The sequence below is a fragment of the Cebus imitator genome, unplaced genomic scaffold (genome assembly GCF_001604975.1).
Source record: "Cebus imitator isolate Cc_AM_T3 unplaced genomic scaffold, Cebus_imitator-1.0 Scaffold15, whole genome shotgun sequence".
Classification (NCBI taxonomy): domain Eukaryota; kingdom Metazoa; phylum Chordata; class Mammalia; order Primates; family Cebidae; genus Cebus; species Cebus imitator.
This window is the reverse complement of record NW_016107330.1, coordinates 6024023-6045280: the sequence shown is the minus strand read 5'-3', so window position 1 is coordinate 6045280 and position 21258 is coordinate 6024023. Positions and strand designations below refer to the sequence as shown.

Here is a 21258-nt window from a genome sequence, read left to right as displayed (position 1 = left end):
TCCACTAAAAATAGAAAAATTAGCCGGATGTGGTGGTGCATGCTTGTAATCCAAGCTACTTGGGAGGCTAACGCACGATAATTGCTTGCACCCGGGAGGCAGAGGTTGCAGTGAGCCCAGATTGTGCCACTGTACTCCAGCGTGGGTGACAGAGTGAGACAGTCTCAAAAAAAAAAAAAAATAGCTAATAAGCCTTGTTTGAGCTCACATCCAACTTTCTTTTTGGAGGTGGAAAATAAAAACCCATCAACAGAACACCTATTTACTGTCTACTGTGTGCGAACCATGGTGCTGAGTGAGGGGAATCGTCTAAAGCCAAGACATCCAGGGGCTGCCAGTTTAGTCAGACAGATGTAAATGCTTGCTGGAAGCATGCGGTGACCCTAGGTGGCATGTGAGTGACTGATGAAGGAGGGGGGAGGGTGAGGGTCTCAGAGGAGGGAGGGATCATTCATCTGCAGTGAGCAAGTAAGGCCACTTGGTTGAAGAACCACTAGGTGTGGGTGTTGAGGGGTGGGCAGAATTCAGTGAGCCAGAGGAGGGTGCTTCAGAATAGGGGTGTGTGGGGCTGAATGATGACCCCCTACAATTCCAGGTCAGAATCCCTGGAACCTGTGGGTGTGACCGTACAGGGCAAAAGAACTTGGCAAATATGATAAAGTTCAGGATTTCGAGATGGGTATTATCCTGGATGATCTGGGTGGCCCAATGTAATCACATGGCTTTTTATAAGAAGGAGACAGAGGGAGGCTTGACCACAGCCAGAGGGGCAGGTGACATGATGGAAGCAGAGAGAGACTGGAAGATGCCACATCACTGGCTTTGAAGATGGAGGAAGGGGCCACAAGCTAAGGAATGCAAGGAATGAAACTTTAGAGGCTGAGGAAGGCCAGGAAATGCATGCTGCCCTAGAGTCTCAGGGCCGGTCATTTGTTACAACAGTCACAGGAAGCCACAGCTTCATGCGGGGATGCGGGGTGGATGGGGCGGGACTGGGAAAAGGCAGTGCTCTTCCGGGTAAGTGCTGAGCTTACTTGGGCTGGAGTAGATGATGGGAGAGGGAGGAGCAGAGGGTAGAGGAGGCGTGGAAGGGCGAGGTCCAGCTATGACAGGCCTGAAACCAGCACCTTGAGGGTGGAAACTTGATTTAAACATGATTGAAATGTGCCCAGTGGGTCCCCATTTTATCGATGAGGCAGTGGCGTTCTGAGACGCGGGCCAACTCAATGCCACACAGCAGGCCAGTGGCTGAGCCAGGACTTGGCTCTAATCCGTGTGACGCAGGGTCTGAGTCACTCCTATTGCAGCAGCTGACAGAACAGTGAAGGGGCCTGATGAAGAGCTTTTTTTTTTTTTTTTTTTTTTTTTTTTTTTTTTTCAGAAAAATAGCTGGGCTGCATTGGGGAGGCTGGAGCTGGCAGGGTTTGTTCGCTGCAGCACTGCTGCTATGTCGGGCCGCATTGCTGGTATTGTGCTGCTGATACTGTCTTAGGCATTGGGGGATGGTTAGTAGCATCCCTGGTCTCTACCTGCCGGATGCCAGGGGCACCCCCCCATCACCCCACCCCGGTTGTGACAACCAAAAATGTCACCAGACCGTCCTGGATGTTCCCTGTGACAAGCTCCCCTCCTCTGAGTGAGAGACAGGGAGCTCTGCTAAGAGCCTGGGGGACGTCAGGGTATTCAGTACTAATCCCCTAACTGAGGGTGGGAGAAGCAGGAATGAGAGGGAAGAAAGGGAAAGAAACCCTTTTTAAGGGGTAGAATGGTGGTCTCGCCATCAGACCAGAGACAGACAGGTTGGGGTGAGGGTGGGGTGTGGCAGGGAGAGAGAAGGAGCCCCCTGGCTGTTTCAGACATGGTGAATTGGAGGCACTGGCAGGACTCCAGGGAGAGATGGTCAGCAGAGAGATGGACACCCTGATTGGCAAGGCTGGCCCAGCCCAGCCCATCCAGGGTCCTTGTGTGAACTGAGAAAGAGTCCCCTTTCCTCCTGGGGCCATGGCTCCTGGCCAGGGACCCCCCGCTGCCTTGGCTGGACCCCCTGCACCACATTCCTGGCAGCCCCGTCTGCAGAGGCGTCTGTGTGGATGACACACAGGAGTGGCTGGGGAGGCATGGGAGTGGAGAGTTTCTTCGTGAGAAAGGAGATGGGGTGGACCAAGAGCTGACTGCAGAGAAGAAAACACCCTCGTTAGGGACAGAAGTCGGTGAAGGGACCTGCTGAGAATGAATGGGAAAGATCAGGAGAGATGCAGGGTGCCCAGGGCCTGGAGAGCTGAGGGGCAGAGGGTTTCAAAAAAGAGAATGAAGTGTTGGGCAGCTCAGAGACACAAAAGTTACATATGTTGGTTACAAAAACCCAAATGCTACAAAACTTCCCAATGTGGGAAGTGTTTGCTGCTGCGTCTTCGTGTTCTGCAGGGTGGCTGGCACACAGTAGCCCTCAGTGAATGAACACCTGTGGAACAACGGAACGAAAGACAAGGTCCAGTGCAGTCCCACCCCGCTGGGATAATACTCTTTTTTTACTGAGATGGAATCTCACCCTGTCACCAGGCTGGAGTGCAGTGGCGTGATCACAGCTCACTGCAGCCTCACCTCCTGGGTTCAATCGATTCTCCTGCCTCAGCCTCCTGAATAGTTGGGACTACGGGCAAGTGCTGTCACGCCCAGCTAATTTTGTATTTTTAGTAGAGATGGGGTTTCACCATGTTGGCCAGGATGGTCTTGATCTCTTCACTTCGTGATCCACCTGCCTTGGCCTCCCGAAGTGCTGGGATTACAGGTGTGAGCCACCGCGCCTGGCCGGGGATAATACCCTTAACAGTTTGAAATCTTTTCCTCCAGGTTGTTCTTTCGGTCAGATGCTGACATTTTAAAAAATAAAAGCGCATGGAGCATATTGCATTGCAACTTGCTTTCTTTTCATTGAAAGACACAGTGTATGTTGGATATTTGAGTGATTTGTCAGGCATGGCGGGTGGGGGGGAAGTCTCTTATTTGTAACAAAGCCTTGCAGAAATAGACACAAATAACTGAGCTTGCAGAGAAAAATGTAAAAAGTCCTTTCTTTCCATGATCCAACGAACCCTGGGAAACCAGGCAGGAGGAGGATTCAGCTGACTTTCAGGGTGCCGCTTAAACATTTTTATACTCCCAGCTGAACCACACAGCAAATCCTCCACCCATCCCACACACTGGACCCGAGGCTCACCTTGTGGGCTGCACATGACATCACCAAACAACAGCGCTAGTCATTTCCCTGATGCTTACCCCACCTGGATTCCCCTGGGGAGATTCGTATCAGGACTTATGTCCTAGCTTGTTATGTGTGGTTTTTTCAGGGGGTGGGGTGGGGTGCGGGGACAGAGTTTTACTCTTGCTGCCCAGGCTGGAGTGCAATGGCACAATCTTGGTTCACTGCAATCTCTCCCTCCCAGGTTCAAGCGATTCTCCTGCCTCATCCTCCCAAGTAGATGGGATTACAGGCGCCTGCCACCACACCTGGCTAATTTTGTATTTTTGGTAGAGACGGGGTTTCTCCATGTTGGTCAGGCTGGTCTCGAACTCCCTACCTCAGGTGATCTGCCCGCCTTGGCCTCCCAAAGTGCTGGGATTACAGGCGCGAGCCACCACACCCGGCATGTTCCGCATGTTTTATCTCTTAGGAGGATGTTCTAAGGGGCAGGTAGCCCGGTTGTCAAGAGCAGGGGGTTTGAGGTTGGAGGGACGTGGACTGAGTTGCCACTTGGGCACTTGGCAGCCGGGATGTGAGCCTCACTGTCAACGACTCTAAGGAGGAGGCCGCTAGAAACGGCTCTTGGCTTTAACCCAGTGGAGGGCTCAGGGCTAAGGAAACCCCATTTGCTGCTAAATAGAGACAGAGGAGGGGCTCCAGAGGATGTCACCTGGGTGCAAATAAACCAGGCTGTGCTGCCCGCGTGCAACCTGGCTGGTGGCTACCCATGTTTAGGTCAGATTAAGTCAACAAGTATTTGAGGCTGACAATGACAGCAGCCACCAGCAATTACGAGCTGCGTGTGACCGGCACTGCCATGCATGTATCCTGTTATTAGTCCTCACATGACCCTAGGAGACTGGATGGCCATTTCACGAGCAAGTAAATGGAGACAGCCACGTCACGTAACTGCCCACACAGCTAGTAGGTGCACAACTGAAATTCAAGCCTTGGCAGTGGGTCCCCAGAGTCTCAGCTTGGGACCAACATTACTGTGATACAGATGGGCCTTTCCGTGGTTATGGCTCAGGGCAGGAATCAGATGCAGATCTCTTACCTTAGGGAAAGAGAACTCTTAGCTCTGTCTCTGCCCGAGCCAGGGACAGCACCCATCCTCTAGGGATTGGGCATGTGCCTGGTACCCTGCTGCATCTTCGAAGGAAGTGTGTGTGTGTGGGGGGGTGGTGAGGGGGGGTGGTGAAAGGTCAGGGTCATGGGGAAAACACAGGTGTTAGGATCACAAATATCTCAGTCTGAGTCCTAGCCCTAATGTACCAGCTGTGTGACCCTGGACAGCTTTTTAACGTTACTGTGTCTCCGTTTCTTTACTTTTAAAATGAAGGCTGGGCGCAGTGGCTCACACTTGTAATCCCAGCACTTTGGGAGTTGAGTGGGTTGCTTGAGCCCAGGAATTTGAGCCAGGGCAACATGGCAAAACCCCATGTCTGTAGAAAATACAAAAGTTAGGTCGTGTGGTGGCACATGCCTGTTAGTCCCAGCTACTTGGGAGGCTGAGGTGGGAGGATCACTTGAGCCCGGAAGGTGGAAGTGTCAATGAGCTGAAATCACACCACTGCACTCCAGCCTGGACAAAAGAGCAAGACTTTTACTTAAAAAGAAAGATCGGGTCGGGTGCAGTGGCTCACACCTGTAATCCTATCACTTTGGGAGGCCGAGGCAGGTGGATCACAAGGTCAAGAATTCGAGACCAGCCTGGCCAATGTGACAAAACCCTGTCTCTACTAAAAATACCAAAAAAAAAAAAAAAAAAAAAAAAAAAAAAAAAAAAAAAAGCCAGGCGTGGTGGCACATGCCTGTAATCCCAGCTACTTGGGAGGCTGAGGCAGAAGTGCTTGAACCCAGGAGGTGGAGGTTGCAGTGAGCCGAGATTGTGCCACTGCACTCCAGCCTGGGTGGTGACAGAGTGAGACTCCATCTTAAAAAAAAAAAAAAGATAAATAAAATAAAGACAATAATCTTACCTGCCTCATTGTAAGATCAGTGGGCGGATAAAGGCACACAGTGCATGTGAAACACCTAACTCAGGGCTAAGTCCCAGGAGGAGCTGAACAACCCATGCTTTCTACCCTTCTCTTAGGGGCTGCGAATGCAGGCGGCTCCTGGGAGTGTGTGGGACGGCGGTGAATAGACTGGGGACTCCCTGTCAGCCTCTGTAATGTGAAGTGCCTCCAATCACCTTATCCTAGTGGAGCAATCACAAAACCAGCTTTAAGCTAGTTTCCTCATTTCTAAAATGAGGATAATGGGCAAATTATTAACTCACAGAATTGTGAGGATGAAATGAGATCATGCATATAATATGCTGAGAACAGTCTCTAGAATACAAGTGCTCAGTAGTGAATGACTATCATCGCCCCCATGATCACCATCACCACCACCATCATCACCCTCCTTCCTCCTCCTCTTCCCTCCTCCTCCCCATCCTTCCTCTTCCTCCTCTTCCTCTTTCCCTCCTCCTCCTGGACTAGCTCTGGGTTAGAAATTAGGTACAAGGGTAGAGACTATAGGGCATACTCTGGATCACTCTTTTTTTTCCCAGTCTTTTGGGCACTCGCTGTAATACTGCTTATATTGGAAGAGAAAATGTCTTTTCCCATCAGTTTCCTCTTCTGCTGAGTGGACGAAAGGTGGGTCCTACTTACAAACCTTTCTGTAATTCTCCGTTCTTTTTTTCTTGACTTCTCAGAACCAGCTAGTTGTAATCACAGAATATGTAGTCAGCAGACCACCATTTCCCCAGCGAGGGTTCCAGAACATTATTCCAAGAGGTTAGTTGGCCATAAGGGCATCAAGAAGGAGTCCAGTAGTTTGGAAATACTGCTTTCTTCATCCCCCTCTTGTGGACCCAGCATGCGTGTTAACAAGGGGGGCATTCTGCAGAGACCTGCTTAATGTTGCTCAAATCTTACGACTCCATGAAGTCAGGAGAAGAAAATGGTGGTCTGAGGAATGCTGCCTAAAATTAGTCTTTCTTAGCCTTTCTGGAATTACTGGGCCTGAAAGCTTAACTTTATAATCCGCATTTACTTATTTGTTTTTAGACGTGGTCTCACTCTGTGACACAGGCTGCAGTGCAGTGGCACAATCACAGCTCACTGAAGCCTCGAAATCTTAGCCTCAAGGAATCCTCCCAGCTCAGCCTCGTGAGTAGCTGGGACTACAGGCCTCTGCCACCATGCCTGGCTAATTTATTATTATTTTTTTATTTTTTGGAGATGAGGGGTTTCACTTTGTTGCCCAGGTTGGTCTTGAACTTCTAGCCTTAAACGATCCTCCTGCCTCAGCCTCCCGAGTTGCTGGGATCACAGGCATGAGCCACTACACCTGGCAACAACCCACATTTCTTAACAGTAATATATGGCTAGCTTTATAGACTTAGTCTAGATGACTAAAATGGCCTTGGGAGTGGGAAGGGGACAGTGCACACGTAGCTTGGCTCTGTTATTACCAGGATGGAGATGCGGGTCTTTGTTTTAGTTCCAGTCTTGAAGAACAACCAGAATCTGCTCCACGTTTTACCTCATTTTAAGTAAGCTCATGACTCTGCCATGATTGCAAGAACAGTAACGCCCTCTGCTATATGATGAGGGGAAGGCATCTGCATAAAAATTAATGTTGGCTTTGCCTTTGCTTTTTAAGAATGTTACCCCACCTTCTGGATACTTTGGAAGCATCCTGCTGGGGATGGTGAAGCACCAGAGTTGAAAATCACTCCTCTATTCTTATCCATTGCTGCAAGAATATAACATTGATGCAGGCTCTCTGGAGGGTGATTTGGCAAGGAGTAGCAGCAAGCTTCCGAATGCTGGAGTGCTTTAAGGTGCGGCCCTGTGCTCTTTCCCTTCTCCCTCGTTAATTTCATGTAGGTCATGAGCTTACATGAAATCAGGCAAAACATGGAGCAGAGTTCTAGCTATTCTTCAAGACTGAAGAACAAATAATCTTCCTAAGTGATACCTTACACGGTATGGCTTTAATCTTTCTTCCTATCTTCCCTCCTTCCTTCCTTTCTGCATTCTATCCATCTATTCATCCACCCACCGACCCAACCACCCTTCTATCCATACCCACCCTTCCTCCCATCCATCCATCCATCCATCCATCCATCCATCCATCCATCCATCCATCCACTCACCTAACCCTTCCATCCATCCATCTGTCAGCCTGTCCATCCATCTATACTTCCTTCCATCCATTCCTCCATCCCTTCATCCTACAGATACTTATTAGGCCCCTGCTGTGCGGCACATGCTCTCCGGGTGCTGGGGATACATCATTATGATCTATCCCCAAACAAGACATCTGGGGAAACAGCGGTCTCTTGGGCATCTCAACTCAGACATCTCACAGGTACTTCACACTCGTCTTCCCTCTCAAACCTGGGCCTCATCCTGCATTCCTTGCTCTGAATTTTAGTGAAGAAATCACATCCATCTTTTACACACACCGAAAACCTAGAGGTCCTGCTGACTATTCTCCGTCTTTGCTTCCAACTGTCTCCAGTCCTACCACTGAGGCCTGCCGATTTACCTCTTACCCGCCCCTGAATCTTCGCTCTTTCCCCATCCCCACCCTGCCCTCGGGTGGCCTTGTCAGCTCTTACAGCAGCCTCCCAAGTGGCTCCTGAGGCACCACGCTGACCACCCTCCAGGACGTCCACGTGCCACCAGGGTGATTGTCTCAGAATGCAGGCTTGTCTAGCTCCTCACTTAAGGCTTTCATGGGCTTCTCTCTGACCTTAGAATAAAAAGCTTCTTACTAGGGCCCTGCGAGACCCCCCATGACGGCCCTGGGAAGCCCCCTCGCCAGCCTGCCCCGCCCTGCCCCATTTCTGTTGGCCCCGTGTGCTCTCCATGCACCCCCTGCCACCACGCTGCTCCTGCTGCTCAGAATTCTCTCTCTCCCTTCTTTGGCAAACAACTCCTATGCATCTTGCAGCTGCCCTGCCCTCCCTGACCAGATCGAACCCTGCACTTCACAGCAATTGTCACCACTGAGCTTTCATGTTTGTGTGAGTGATTTCCCATTAATGCCCACTGCATCCCTCCCCCGAGACCATAAGTTCTTTGAGGACAGGGGCAGTGCCTGTTTCCCACGACCCCAGTATTTTATTATAAAAAATTTCAAATGTACGATCATAGTGGAAGAATTTTGCAGTGAACCACACACACACGACCTGATTCTACCGGTTCCTGATCCTATTATGTCTCTGCTCTGCATAGCACCTGGTGTCTTGGAAGCAAGCATGCAATAAATCTCTGTTGAAAGAAAGTGGTCCATGCCCCTCCACCTCTAGGAAAATAAGATGAGCAGGTATATGCGCAACAATGTTCATCTCAGCCTGATTTATGAGTGTGAAAAACTGGAAATCACCTAAGTGCCCATGATAGGGGATTGTCTAAATAAATAATGGTGCATCCCACACAATGGAATCAGCAACCGTGATGATGTAGGTCTGTGTGTGCTGACATGGAGGGGCTTCCTGATGATGTACCATTAGGAACAGAGCAAAGGAAATTGGAGGTAGTGTGACACTATTTTTTGTAAAATTGAAAGTCAACAAACGTTTAGTAATGCCTATTGTGTGCCAGGTACTAGTCCAAGTACTTTTCATACATCAAGCATCTTAACAATCACAACAGCCCTAGGCTGGTGCGGTGGCTCACACCTGTAATCCCAGCACTTTGGGAGGCTGAGGTGGGTGGATCACTTAAGGTCAGGAGTTTGAGACCAGCCTGACCAACATGGTGAAACCCTGTCTCTACTAAAAATACAAAAATTAGCCAGGTGTGGTGCTACATGCCTGTAATCCCAGCTACTCAGGAGGCAGAGGCAGGAGAATCACTTGAACCCGGGAGGCAGAGGTTGCAGTGAGCCGAGATCACGCCATTGTACTCCAGCCTGGGCGACAGAGTGGGACTCCGTCTCAAAAACAAAAAAAAATCACAACAGCCCTAAAGATGGGTACTCCCTATTAGCCCCATTTTACAGATTCAGAAACTGAGGCATAGACAGGGTAAGTGACTTGCCTAGAATCACGTGGCTATTTCCACAAGAAAATGCCTTGAAAGTTAAACAGTGTAATTAGGCTTTGCATAGTTTTGCTTTCATTTTCCCTTTGCCTCTGTTCTGTTTCATTTTCCTTCAGTTATCGTGTCTCACTTGTGTATTTTTTTTTTAATGGATTATTACGTCTCAAGCAGAGAAGCAGGGGAGTCTGGAGAAGGGAACGGACTTGGCCAGACACCCATGAAGACTTCCTCAACAGATGTCCCATCATGCTGAGCTTCAATGCGACATTTTAGAGTCATGCAACTATGTGAGAAAAAAGTCCCAGTAACCTTTGTCGGTGCTGGAGGGCGGGATCCGCAGGTCCCGGAGGAGCTGCTCCGTCTTCTCCAGCCAGGACAGCGCGTGCCTCAGGATGTCGAGAACCGCCTTCTGGAGCCCTGAGACAGGTGGGCTCACCTGGAGGTGCTGAAGAAGGTCGACCTCCTTCTTCAGGTCACTGCCACAGCAGGACGTCATGCAAGCCTGCAGAGAGATGAGATCATGGGGAGCCCAAGCCCTGTGGCCAGAAATAGCCCAACGCCACCTTGGAGAAACAGCGTTCTGGACTCGAAGCAGGCAGCGCCACATGCCGGCCACCCTCGGAGGGCTCAGTTTTTTCTTTTTAAAAATTTTTGGCCGGGCTCGGTGGCTCTGGTCTGTAATCCCAGCACTTTGGGAGGCTGAGGCGGGTGGATCAAGAGGTCGGGAGTTCAAGACTAGCCTGGCCAAGATGGTGAAACCCTGTCTGTACTAAAAATACAATGTCTGTACTAAAAATACAAAACGTAGCCAGACCTGGTGGCGGGTGCCTGTAATCCCAGCTACTCGGGAGGCTGAGGCAGAGAATTGTTTAAACTTGGGAGGCCAAGGTTGCAGTGAGCTGAGATTGCGCCACTGCACTCTAGCCTGGGAGACAGAGCAAGACTCCCTCTCAAAAAAAAAAAAAAAAAATTATTTTTTGACAGCTCTTTTTTTTTTTTTGCACTCTAATTTAGACTTTTGATGGTCAACGTGAGCCCCCTTTTAGGTATATGAAACCCAAAGCCGAAGTGCCATCGACAGTTTGGCTGCAATGGGAGGCAAATGTGGCTACTTCTTTTTTCCCTTCATCAGAATTCCTGCCAAGATCAACACACAGGCTGGTCGGAAAGCGTGGTTTCCTGATTTGAAAGAGTGCTGACAAGCCAGCATTTGCACAAACTCCCTAGACGGGAGCTGCTGATTTCTAGAGAGAGCAGAAGCCACTGCCTGCTCGGATAAACCATGTCCCAGCGTGGGGGCCGCGGGGCTGTGGCCAAGTCCTCCGACCCCTGCTCCTCCAGAGTCAAAGGCAAGGGTGTGCAAAATACCCTTTGTGGCTGGGCCAAAAAAGAAAATGCAAATAAAAAGCAGGAATGGGCCAGGTGCGGTGGCTCACGCCTGTCATCCCAGCACTTTGGGAGGCCGAGGTGGGCAGATCACCTGAGGTTAGGAGTTCAAGACCAGCTTGACCAAAATGGAGAAACCCTGTCTCTACTAAAACATACAAAATTAGCTGGGCGTGGTGGTGTTCGCCTGCAATCCCAGCTACTCAGGGGGCTGAGGCAGGAGAATGGCTTGAACCCAGAAGGCCGAGGCATGAGCTGAGATCATGCCATTGTACTCCAGCCTGGGCAACAAGAGCAAAACTCCATCTCTTTTTGGACACACCACGCTCGCCTGGGAGGCATTTTTGAGGCCCTTTGTTTTTTCTTCTCCAGCAAGTTTCACCAACAAGAGGAAAAGGTGGATAGAAAAGCCAAGCATTTCTGCCCAACTTGCTCCAAAAAAGCTGGGCAATTTCCCAAATAAGCAGCACAAAATTTAGACAAAGGGACCATTCGTGGGAAGCGTGAGGAGGGGCCACCTGGCAGCTCTCCAGCGACGTCCTCAACTTCTCAATGTTCTCTGTGGTCTCCTCCCGCTTGGAGTTGCTGAGCTGGGTCTCCTTCTGCACGGTCCACTTTTTCTGCTGAAAACTGATGTTGTCCTCAGTGATCTGGGTGATTTTCTCTATTAGCTAATGAGAAAAAGAAAAAAAAAAAAGATGTAATATACAGGGGCGGGGGGCCCTGGGGGAAAGGGAATGGGAGAGATTCAATCTAAGTCCCTGTCTCAGTAGGGGAGGACGGAGCTCCTGATACGTTTTAGTGATGGCTCTGGCTCTGAAGGGGGATGCTGGTCCTGTCACCACGGCATGAGTCCCAGGATCAGAGATTCTTTTTTGTTTTTTGAGATGGAGTCTCGCTCTGTCGTCCAGGCTGGAGTGCAGTGGCGCATTCTCGGCTCACTGCAACCTCCGAATTCCTGGTTCAAGTGATCCTCCTGACTCAGCCTCCCTAGTAGCTGGGATTACAGGCAAACACCACCACGCCCAGCTAATTTTTGTATTTTTAGTAGAGATGGGGTTTCACCATGTTGGCCAGGATGGTCTTGATCTCCTGACCTCGTGATCCGGCTGCCTCGGATTCCCAAAGTGTTGAGATTATAGGCGTGAGCCACTGCGCCCGGCCCAGAGATTCTTTTTAAGATCCAAAGGCCCGTACTGTGGCCCTGACTTTGCTCCAGAGTCTTCTGTGTTGCATAGGGATTCAGAACACTGAGCCTGATATTCTAGGCTTGTAAGCAGAAGGTCAGATTCTCCCACACCCGCTGAGAGCAGTCCACACACGCTTTCCCACCTGTGCTGTGACACAGGGGGCTAGAAGGAGTGACGGAAGAACAGCAAGGCAATCATTACAGCCAGACGTCCACCCTCACTGACAGTCAGCCTTTCTCCTCTGAAGGAATGCGCCAGAACACCCTGGCTGCGGGGAGGCGGCTTCCTTTCTCCCAGTGCTAATGAAGTCTGTACATGTGTGTCTGGAGAGCAGAAGTAAGCCCGCATGGTTTAATTTGATTTTCACAGACACATTTCAAGGGAGTTTTAACTGGCTTTTACTTTTAAAGCCAGGAAATCCCATAAAATCAAAACAAATCTTTATGGTGTAGCAACAGTGTGAAAAATATGCCACCAACAAAAAACAGAAACATATGCTCCCAGGGTCTGGAATCCAGATCCCCGAAGACGACGAAAATGAAGGCGTCACGCGGCAAGGGCGGCGGACTAACCTGTTGGTCGGTGACAGGCTTGTCTGGGAATGGCTTTGCCCGTCCGTAGGTGGCCTTGATGACTTGACTTCTGAAGTGCTCTAGCTGCAGCAGAAAGAGGGGCAAAGGGTCAGGGGGCCGGCGGAGGCCGGCCAGTGGGGGCAGCGTTTCCACGGCAGCGTGCGGAAACACCGCTTGGAAGGGTTTGCACGCCTGAATGATCGTTCTGCGTCATCAGAATCTTCGCTGCTCGCCGGGAGTCGCGGTACCCACAGAAGAAAAGAGAACAGCAGGCTTTAATTACTCTTTAGGCACGCCTGCCTAACCCGACCGATGCCTGTGGTCAGTGCACACACATGTCTCAAACCTTCAGAAGAGCCTCTTGCTGCCAATTATCCGATGGGAAGTCTGGGGCCGGGAGCGCTCTTTGGTAATTGCTCAGTTGGCACCAGACTGTGAAATAAATATGGAGGCTGTCAGCCCAAGTAAATTGTGTAGTCAGCAAGGAAGCCCAGGGAGGGGAGAAAGTTCTCTCTTTCTCCATTTCACACCTGAGCCCATATCATCCTGAAGACTATGCCCATCATGTTCACCTTGGTCTCCCCAGAGCCCACGACAGTGCCTGGTGTAGAGGAGACACCCAAACACCCAACAAGCCTTCATTAAATGCCTGGACACAGAAACATCGGCTAAAGCCAAGGGCCTCGACTTCAGGCGGCTTTCACTGGCCCCTCCTGGGTGCTAGTGTTTTCAGGTTAAGGCTGATGAAATAGAAGTGACATTAAGTCTGGGCTTATAGAATCCCAAGTCCAGAGTGTCCTGATTTCGTCAGAAGTTAAAAGGTAAAAAGGAGCCCGACTTTCTCTGGGAGTTTATCAACACGGCAGCCCCTGGTGTGAGTCTCCGGTTCACTGGCAAAATGTGGTTATCAAAGGCTCCAAAGCAGAGCCTTGAAGGGACCGAAAGGGCTACTGCATCAACCTAAAAGTCAACGGGGCCCAAGACACAGGTATTTACCGCACGGGGGAGTCCTAATGGCGAATGTCTTAGGGACATCTCTGCAGTGACCCTGCCAGGAGAAGACCAGGTGACATGAGGTTCTCAAAGCCATCTTCTGGCTTCATGGCCAAGGGGAGGGTCCCAGCTCACCCAAAGACTTGGTTGTGTAGAGGAGGTCCTGTGAATGCTGGCTCCCCATTGCCACCAGGGGCTCACCATAGGAATGGCTGCCCAGGGCCATTAGGAGGGAGAGATCATCTTAGACGTGGCCTTGGGCCTGGCGTCACTTGCCTGGGGAAGGGCAGTCTGTTAGGGAGCAGGGACTTGGAGATGCAGGAGTGGAAGGGCCTTGGAGATGCAGGAGTGGAAGGGCCTGGGAGGCAGAGATGGGGCTGGTCCTTTCTCTCTTGGGTGTACACCTGGAGCAGTTTTAGTACCTCCAAGGCTCCTCCCAGATGACCTTTGCCCAGAGCTGGAACAAGAACCTTGGCCCTTGGGCAAAGAGCACAGGTCAGGCCCTGAAATCAGGTATGTGTTGCGGGGAGGGCGGGAGTGGCCAAGGTGCACAGGGAGAGGCCCAGATGGGCAGGCTCTCCGCCCTTGATAAGGGGCTGGCAACCGCAGGAGAAATGGTGCTGGGGGTGACAGTGGTGAATATCTGAATTTTAGTGTGCAGGGACAAAGACCTGGTCACACCACCTGGTAAAGCTTGGATGGTAGAAAATGGAACTGCTCTGGGAGCTGAGCTGGGTGCTGTGGAGGGATCCTGGCTTTTAACCTTTTTTGGTAGTTCACAGACCTGCCTGAGAATCCAGTGGGAGGCCTTCCCTCCCAGTGATAAAAAAGCACACACAGGCGCGCACGCACGCACACACACACACAAGGCCCTCCCTCACAATAATAAAAAAGCACATACACAGTCCTCCCTCCCAGTAATAAAGTGCACGCACACACACACGCACACACACATGGCCCTCCCTCCCAGTAATAAAAAGGTGTACACACGTGCGTGCACGCACACACACACACACACACACTCGGCCCTCCCTTCCAGTGATAAAAAAGCACACACATGCTCATGCACATACACACACACAGCCCTCCCTCCCAGTAATAAAAAAGTGCACACACGCGCGCGCGCGTGCACACACACACACACACACACACACACACACACATTTGCCCAAACCATTCTGTGAATCCCCCAGAGCCGTGGTTTCCAGGAGAGGGACCCTCATGGAGGACTCTAGGGTGGCTGCCCTGGGGGCCACATTCCCGAAGGTCTTGCCCTCCCATCTTGGTTCCCTGTTTGCTCTCCCTTAGCCTTTGGTAGAGTCTCGCCTGCACATTCTGGCCCTCACGACAGTGCCACATATGCCAGGAAGGGCCACCAGTGACCTCAGGCCACAGCATCAGAGAAACGGCACCTAAAGACCAGGTCATAGCGGCTCACGCGCAGCTGGGAGCTTCTCCATCCAGTACCCACTGTGGACACTCTGGGGTTTTAGTTTATTAAGAAAGTGGCATTTCCTTATAGACACGGAGTGCAGTGTCTGCTGGGGCCCGAGGGGAAGGAAATCTGTGGTAAATGTCAGGACTAAGATCGTTAGGGAGAAGATGCTAGAAACACCACTGAGAGTAAGGGACTCAGTTAACTGGGGGCAGGCAGGGAGCCGGGATGGGCTACCTGATCTGGGGCTCAGGTCATCGCAAACTATTTGAGTGGGAGGCCTCCCAGTAGCGGAAGCCTCTTTAGCGATGACCACGGGGACGGGGAGCCGCAGACAGCCTCTGCCCGTGAGAGAGACGGGAGAAGGAATGCACGTCTGTATTCCTACGTTGGGCATCCTCCTCTCTCACCCCTGCCGGCTGCTTGGGTGCAACCACTGGGGAGTGCGGGCCAATGAACGGGGCTTTGGACCATGCCTACCTGACCTACTGCCCTCTCCAAATTGATTTTAATGAGGCTCTCTCTGTTCCCCATTTCTTGCAGCTGAAGCAGTTTCCTTCTGGAATCCTCCTGAAGCTTCTCTTCAACCTGAAATGATGATGAAAGTGTGTGCTTGCTGCCCATGTGGTCATAATGCGCTCTCGGGAAATTCCTCTAGGACGTCTAATGGCCGTGGGGGGTCCCAGAGGGGTAGGCACAGCTGTAGCCCATGTGGCAGGGGTCACAGGCGTGCACGGGGTGGAGGCAGGCTTAGGGGGCACTGCTCGCTGGGGGAAAGGGCTGGGTCTTGCATCTTGAGCCCCAATCCCAGCTCTGTCCCTAACAAGCTGTATGACCTCAGCAAAGTCATTCATGGCTCCATGACTCAAATGGGGTGATGATACTAGTTCCCTCTTCCCAGAGTTATTGTGGGAATTTAAAAAAGCTTGGAACAGTGACAGCACTTCATAAGGGCTCTATAAGTGTGTTAGGTGTTGTGACCTAGGACAGGTGGATGGGAGTAGCCACCATGCAGTGTCATCCTGACACCATAAGGAACCGCCGCCCATCATGGGCACTCGGTAAATGTTACTGCTGGGTTTATTACCATAACTGCTTGTTGTTACCACTTCCAGCACACTTACCAAGGGAAACAGCTCTGGGAGACTCGCTAAGCAATGGCTAGTAAAGAACTGCAGCCTGCAAAAAGCAGCGTTTAAAGTGGGGAAACTTGCCTATGTATCCTGCTTGCTTGGATAATGGGCAACTCCAGGCGAGCTTGGGCATGTTCGGTGCTGCCCTCTGCTGGCCATGATAGGACCCTGCAGCTGCTCGGTTCACGTCTGAACCATGAAGATTATTTTGAGCGTCTGCAGAACCAGGGCTCAGGCACTCCCAGGCAATGAGACAAACTCTCCCAGGTGAGAGGATCTTGTTCCGAAACAACCTCACAAGGTTTATTAGGGGGCCAGAGAGGGGTCACACAGATTTCACGTAAAACATCCAGAGTAACTTGCAGAGCTTTCTTCTGAATGGCAGGGTGCAGCCAGTCTCCAGCGAGCTGTGTTTCTGGGAAGGCCAGCTAAGCTCGGTGGTCCTCAGTTTCCCCACTTGCATCCTCTCAGGTGCAAAAATACACCAGCTTCTGTTTTGGTGGACGTTTTTCTTTTTTTTTGTCCCGAGATGGAGTCTAGCTCTGTTGCCCAGGCTGGAGTGCAGTGGCACGATCTTGGCTCACTGCAACCTCTGCCTCCTGGGTTCAAGTGATTCTTCTGCCTCAGCCTCCCAAGTAGCTGGGATTACAGGTGCCCACCACCACAGCCAGCTAATTTTTGTGTTTTTAGTAGACGGGATTTCACTATGTTGGCCAGGCTGGTCTCGAACTCCTGACCTTGTGATCTGCCCACCTTGGCCTCCCAAAGTGCTGGGATTACAAACATAAGCCACTGTGCCCAGTCGAGGTGGACGTTTTTCAAATGCTGCAGAAGGCTGTCCTGGGCTCAGCTCTGGGCTCCTCCTCTCAGTAAATGCCCTCTCTGCCCCCAGCCCCAGCTCTGGCAATCCTGTTCCTCATATCCCTGCCACATAGCAGGCCCTTGGCACCAACTCTCAAAGATTTATTGAGCTCCTCCCCTGTGCATGGTGAGATGGTTTGGCTGTGTCCCCACCCAAATCTCGACTTCAACTGTATTTCCCAGAGTTGTGGGAGGGACCCATAGGGAGGTAATTGAATCATGGGGACCAGTCTTTTCCATGCTATTCTTGTGACAGTAAGTCTTACAAGATTGATGAGTTTATCAAGGGTTTCTCCTTTGGTTTCTTCTTCATTTTTCCCTTGCCACCGTCGTGTAAGAAGTGCCTTTCGCCTCCCGCCATGATTCTGAGGCCTCCCCAGCCATGTGGAACTGCAAGTCCAATTAAACCTCTTTCTCTTCCCAGTTTTGGGTGTGCCTTTATCAGCAGCATGAAAACAGACTAATATGCATGGTCTCAGGCTAGGCCCTGAGCACCTTTGGCCGTGATACCTGGCCTCCTTGCCTCTAATTTATTTCCTTCCAGAACACCCTTCCTGGTCCTGTGAGTGGGTTGCCAAGTGGTGGGGCAGCACCGTTTGGTAGAACTCTCTGCAATGATGAAATGCCCTGATGCTGTGCTATTCCATACGGTGGCCACTGGCCACATCTGGCTGTTGAGCATTTGAAGTGTGGCTCACGTGACTGAGGAACTGAATTTTACATCATATTTAATTTCACCTAAATAGCCACACGTGGCTAATGGCTGTGCCACAGTAACCAGTCAGACAGGTCTGGCTTCTCCCGATCTTGGCTTTGCCACCTACTGACTGTGTGCCTTTGGGCAGAGACTTGACTCTGGGCCTTGACTCCCACATCTGTGAAACAGGCATCTTGAAAAGCTCCAATATATTAAAAAAGTTAAATGGGCATAATAATTTCTAGGTCAGAGGTGTTGTGAGGATGAAAAGAGATGAAATATTTGGCACAAAGCTGAGTCCATGAAAAACTGTGGCGATCATTTTCACCATTACCATTAATCCCAAATTTAATCACATTAGTTTCCTGTTCAAAAGCCTCAGTAGCTCCCCACTGCCTAGGTAGCTTGCAGCCCAAGCTCCAAAACTAATGGAAAACACCAAGCCCAAGATTCAAGAGGCCCATACGAACCTCAACAAGATAAATAAAAACAAATTTACACCCAGATACATCCAATAAAACTGCTGTAAATCAAAGGAAAATAAACATTAAAAAAAGTAGAATATTAAAAGACGACACAATGGTACAATAGTTAGGTTATAGCTTACTTCTAAATATAAATGATTGGCGCCAAAAGACAGTAGAATGATAGTCTTCACATCTATCATGTGCTGAAAGAAAACAACTGGTAGTGCAGAATTCAAAACCCAGTCAAAAGATGTTTCATGAATGAAGGATAAACATAAACGTTTTCAGACACATGCACATGCACACACACACACGCACATGCACACATACGCATGCTGACACACACACATGCACGCACACACATACACACATGCACACATGCACGCGCATGCACACATGCACACACACATGCATGCACACATGCACATGCATGCACACACACACATGCACACACACATACACACATGCACACACACATACACACATGCATGCATGCACACACATGCACATACACACTCCTGAGAGAATATGACACCAGCAGAGCCATGCTGAAGGAAAATACTAATGGATGTTCTTCAGGCTGAAGAAAAATCTAGATGGATGATCAAATATGTGGAGAAGATAAAATAGTCATATATAGATATGGATATTGACTATAGAAAAATACTAATAATGTCTTAGAGTTTGAAATACAGAGAGAAGTTTAGAAAATGACAACAGTGGCATATGAGTCTGGATGGGGAAAGTGAAGTTAAAGTGTCAATGCCTAAGTCATTGTGTTAACAAGAAGGACATATTATTAATGAATATTGAATTTTGGTGACTTGAAAATGCATATTGTAAAATTTAGAATAATCATTAAAACAGTAAAAGAGTTAAAAACTCACTAAATACAGATTTTGGTAAGTCACGAATGCGTGCTCTTGTCTTATGATTACTAAATGAAGAGTAAAACAGAGAAAGTTTCCAAGCTAATACAGGGAAAAAGGGAATGATAAAAAGCTATCAACTCAAAAGAAGCCAAGAATGGAGAGAAAAAGGAACATAACAGGAAGTACAACTGGCCCTGAGCAAGAAGATAAATTTAAATCCCAGTATACCAGCAATTACGTTAAATATACTTGGACTATAAGACAAAATGGTCAAACTGTATAAAACCTACGTGCTGTTCATATGAGATACACATTATAAAATAAAGACTGACATAAAAAGTATGAAAAAGATTGTCTACGAAAACTCAAATCAAAAGAAAGCTAGTGTAGCCGATGGTGCTACCTTAATGACAAAGACTCTAAGGGAGAAACATCCCTAGCAATGAAGAGGGGCATCTCGTAATGGTCAAAGATTTGATTCGATAGGAAGTAATGAAATGGTAAATTTATATGCATCTACTAACACGGGCTCAAAATATATAAAGCAAAGATGGACAATATTAAAAAAAGAAACAGACAAATCCACGATCATCATAGGATCTTTAAACAACATGCCTCTCAGTGGCTGACAAAACACACAGACAAAAAATCAACAAGAGCGTTTAAGTTTTGAGCATTACGTGTATAGAATACTATACCCAATGATGCAGAATGCATATTCTTTTCAAGTGTACGTGTGGAACTGCAGTCGACCACATGCAGGTCATAAAGCAAGTCTCAATTAATATTAAAAGATTGAAGTTACCCAGAAGATGTTCTCTGACCACAGTGTAATTAAGCTAAAAATCAGTAACAAAAAAAGTAAACAGAAAACCCTCATATTTTTAGAAATTAGGAAATAAACTTCGGAGTAACCCATGGGTGAAAGAAGAAATAACACAATGGGATTTGGAAAATATTTTGATCTGAGTAATAATGAAAATACTATGTACTAAGACTTGTGGAATGCAGCCAAAGCCTTGCTTAGAGAAAATCTGACAGTCCCGAGAGCATTTTGACTCCATGTTCATTACTACAACAATTTAAAAGAAAAATATACCATAGTCAATTCATTTTCATTGGGAGGGTATTTTCCAGAGTGAAGTTCATTAAGCCAATTGTTTAACAGCTTTCCAAATGTATTCATTTTGACATTAGTCTCCTGAAATTATTTTTATCTGGATTAGTTCTTTTGTAGGTAAGTTATGTAATTATATTTGATTCATCTGTAAGTTTTTCTGGATCCTATCAAATATTTACCAACCGCAGGTCTGTCACTGTGTCTTATTTTGTAGTTCTCATTTCTGCCATGTCCATTTTCCCCAGATTATATTTTACAAATCTAAACTTTTTCAAGAATATTTGATTTTTTTAAGTGATTATTTTAATTTTTTGTGGAGACAGGGTCTCACTATGTTGGTCAGGCTGGTCTTGAACTCCTGGCCCGAAGCAATCCTCCTGCCTCGGCCTCCAAAGTGCTGGGTTTACAGGTGTGAGCTACCACACCTGGATAAGAATATTTGATTTTTCTCTTAAGTCTTAATCGATAATAAAGTTTACACTGTGTAGTTTTAATTGTTGATTTGAATTTTGTGTTATTTCTGCCAAGTCTACTTATGTCTGGCCAACTTTTGCAGGCTTCAATACTATCCATACGATGTGATCCTGGTGTAGTATACATTTCCGCTTGTGAGGTTTTAATGATTTGATCTCCGGTGACTGTATTCACATTCATATTAAATAAAATTGGAGAAAAAAACCAGATTTGCTTTTATTTCTCAGATCATTCCTAAGAACTTCCCTTCACATAGAATTCCTCTGCCTTTCAGATTTGTTCTTAAAATGTTCTCAGTTGTGGTTGGGCATGGTGTCTCACACCTGTAATCCCAGCACTTTGGGAGGCTGGGTCAGGAGGATTACCTGAGGCCAGGAGTTCATGACCAGCCTGAGCAATATAGTGAATCTCTGTCTTTACTTATTTAAAAAAAATTATTAGTTTTCTCACTGACAACCATCTTCCAATCAAATAAAGTAGATGATTCAAATGGAAAGAAATAGACTCTGTCCTTACCGCTCAGGGCTCTTAAAAGAAAATTTCAGTTAAAAAAATTAAAATATGTGTGATCCACAAGCATCTTTTATACAACTCTTCAATTGGTCACCGTTGCTTAAAAGGTCACCATTAGTTTAAAACAAAAGGATTTGCTGCGCTGATGAAAATTTCCGTATCTGTGTGGTCCAGTGCTGCAGCCGCCAGCCACATGTGGCTACTGTGCACTTGGAACGTGGCTGGTGCAACTGAGGAGCGACATTTTGTTT

General features: G+C 48.5%; 1 protein-coding gene across 14 annotated transcripts in view; it reads right to left on the bottom strand.

Annotated features, from left to right (window-relative positions):
- FHAD1 (forkhead associated phosphopeptide binding domain 1) overlaps positions 1 to 21258 on the bottom strand; it is a 162584-nt gene that overhangs the window by 62548 nt on the left and 78778 nt on the right. For 12 of the 14 annotated variants that reach the window (XR_005196334.1, XR_005196336.1, XM_037729905.1 and 9 more), the window contains exons 10-13: positions 15351 to 15458; positions 12443 to 12526; positions 11199 to 11351; positions 9604 to 9796 (exon numbers count right to left, since the gene is read on the bottom strand). Coding sequence is in view for 12 of the 14 variants with exons in the window: in XM_037729905.1 (XP_037585833.1) it covers positions 9604 to 9796; positions 11199 to 11351; positions 12443 to 12526; positions 15351 to 15458 (538 nt within the window). In the remaining 2 variants the exon portion in view is untranslated. The remainder of the gene's footprint in view (positions 1 to 9603; positions 9797 to 11198; positions 11352 to 12442; positions 12527 to 15350; positions 15459 to 21258) is intronic. The other 2 variants (XM_017504765.2, XM_017504827.2) reach the window with 1 other exon arrangement.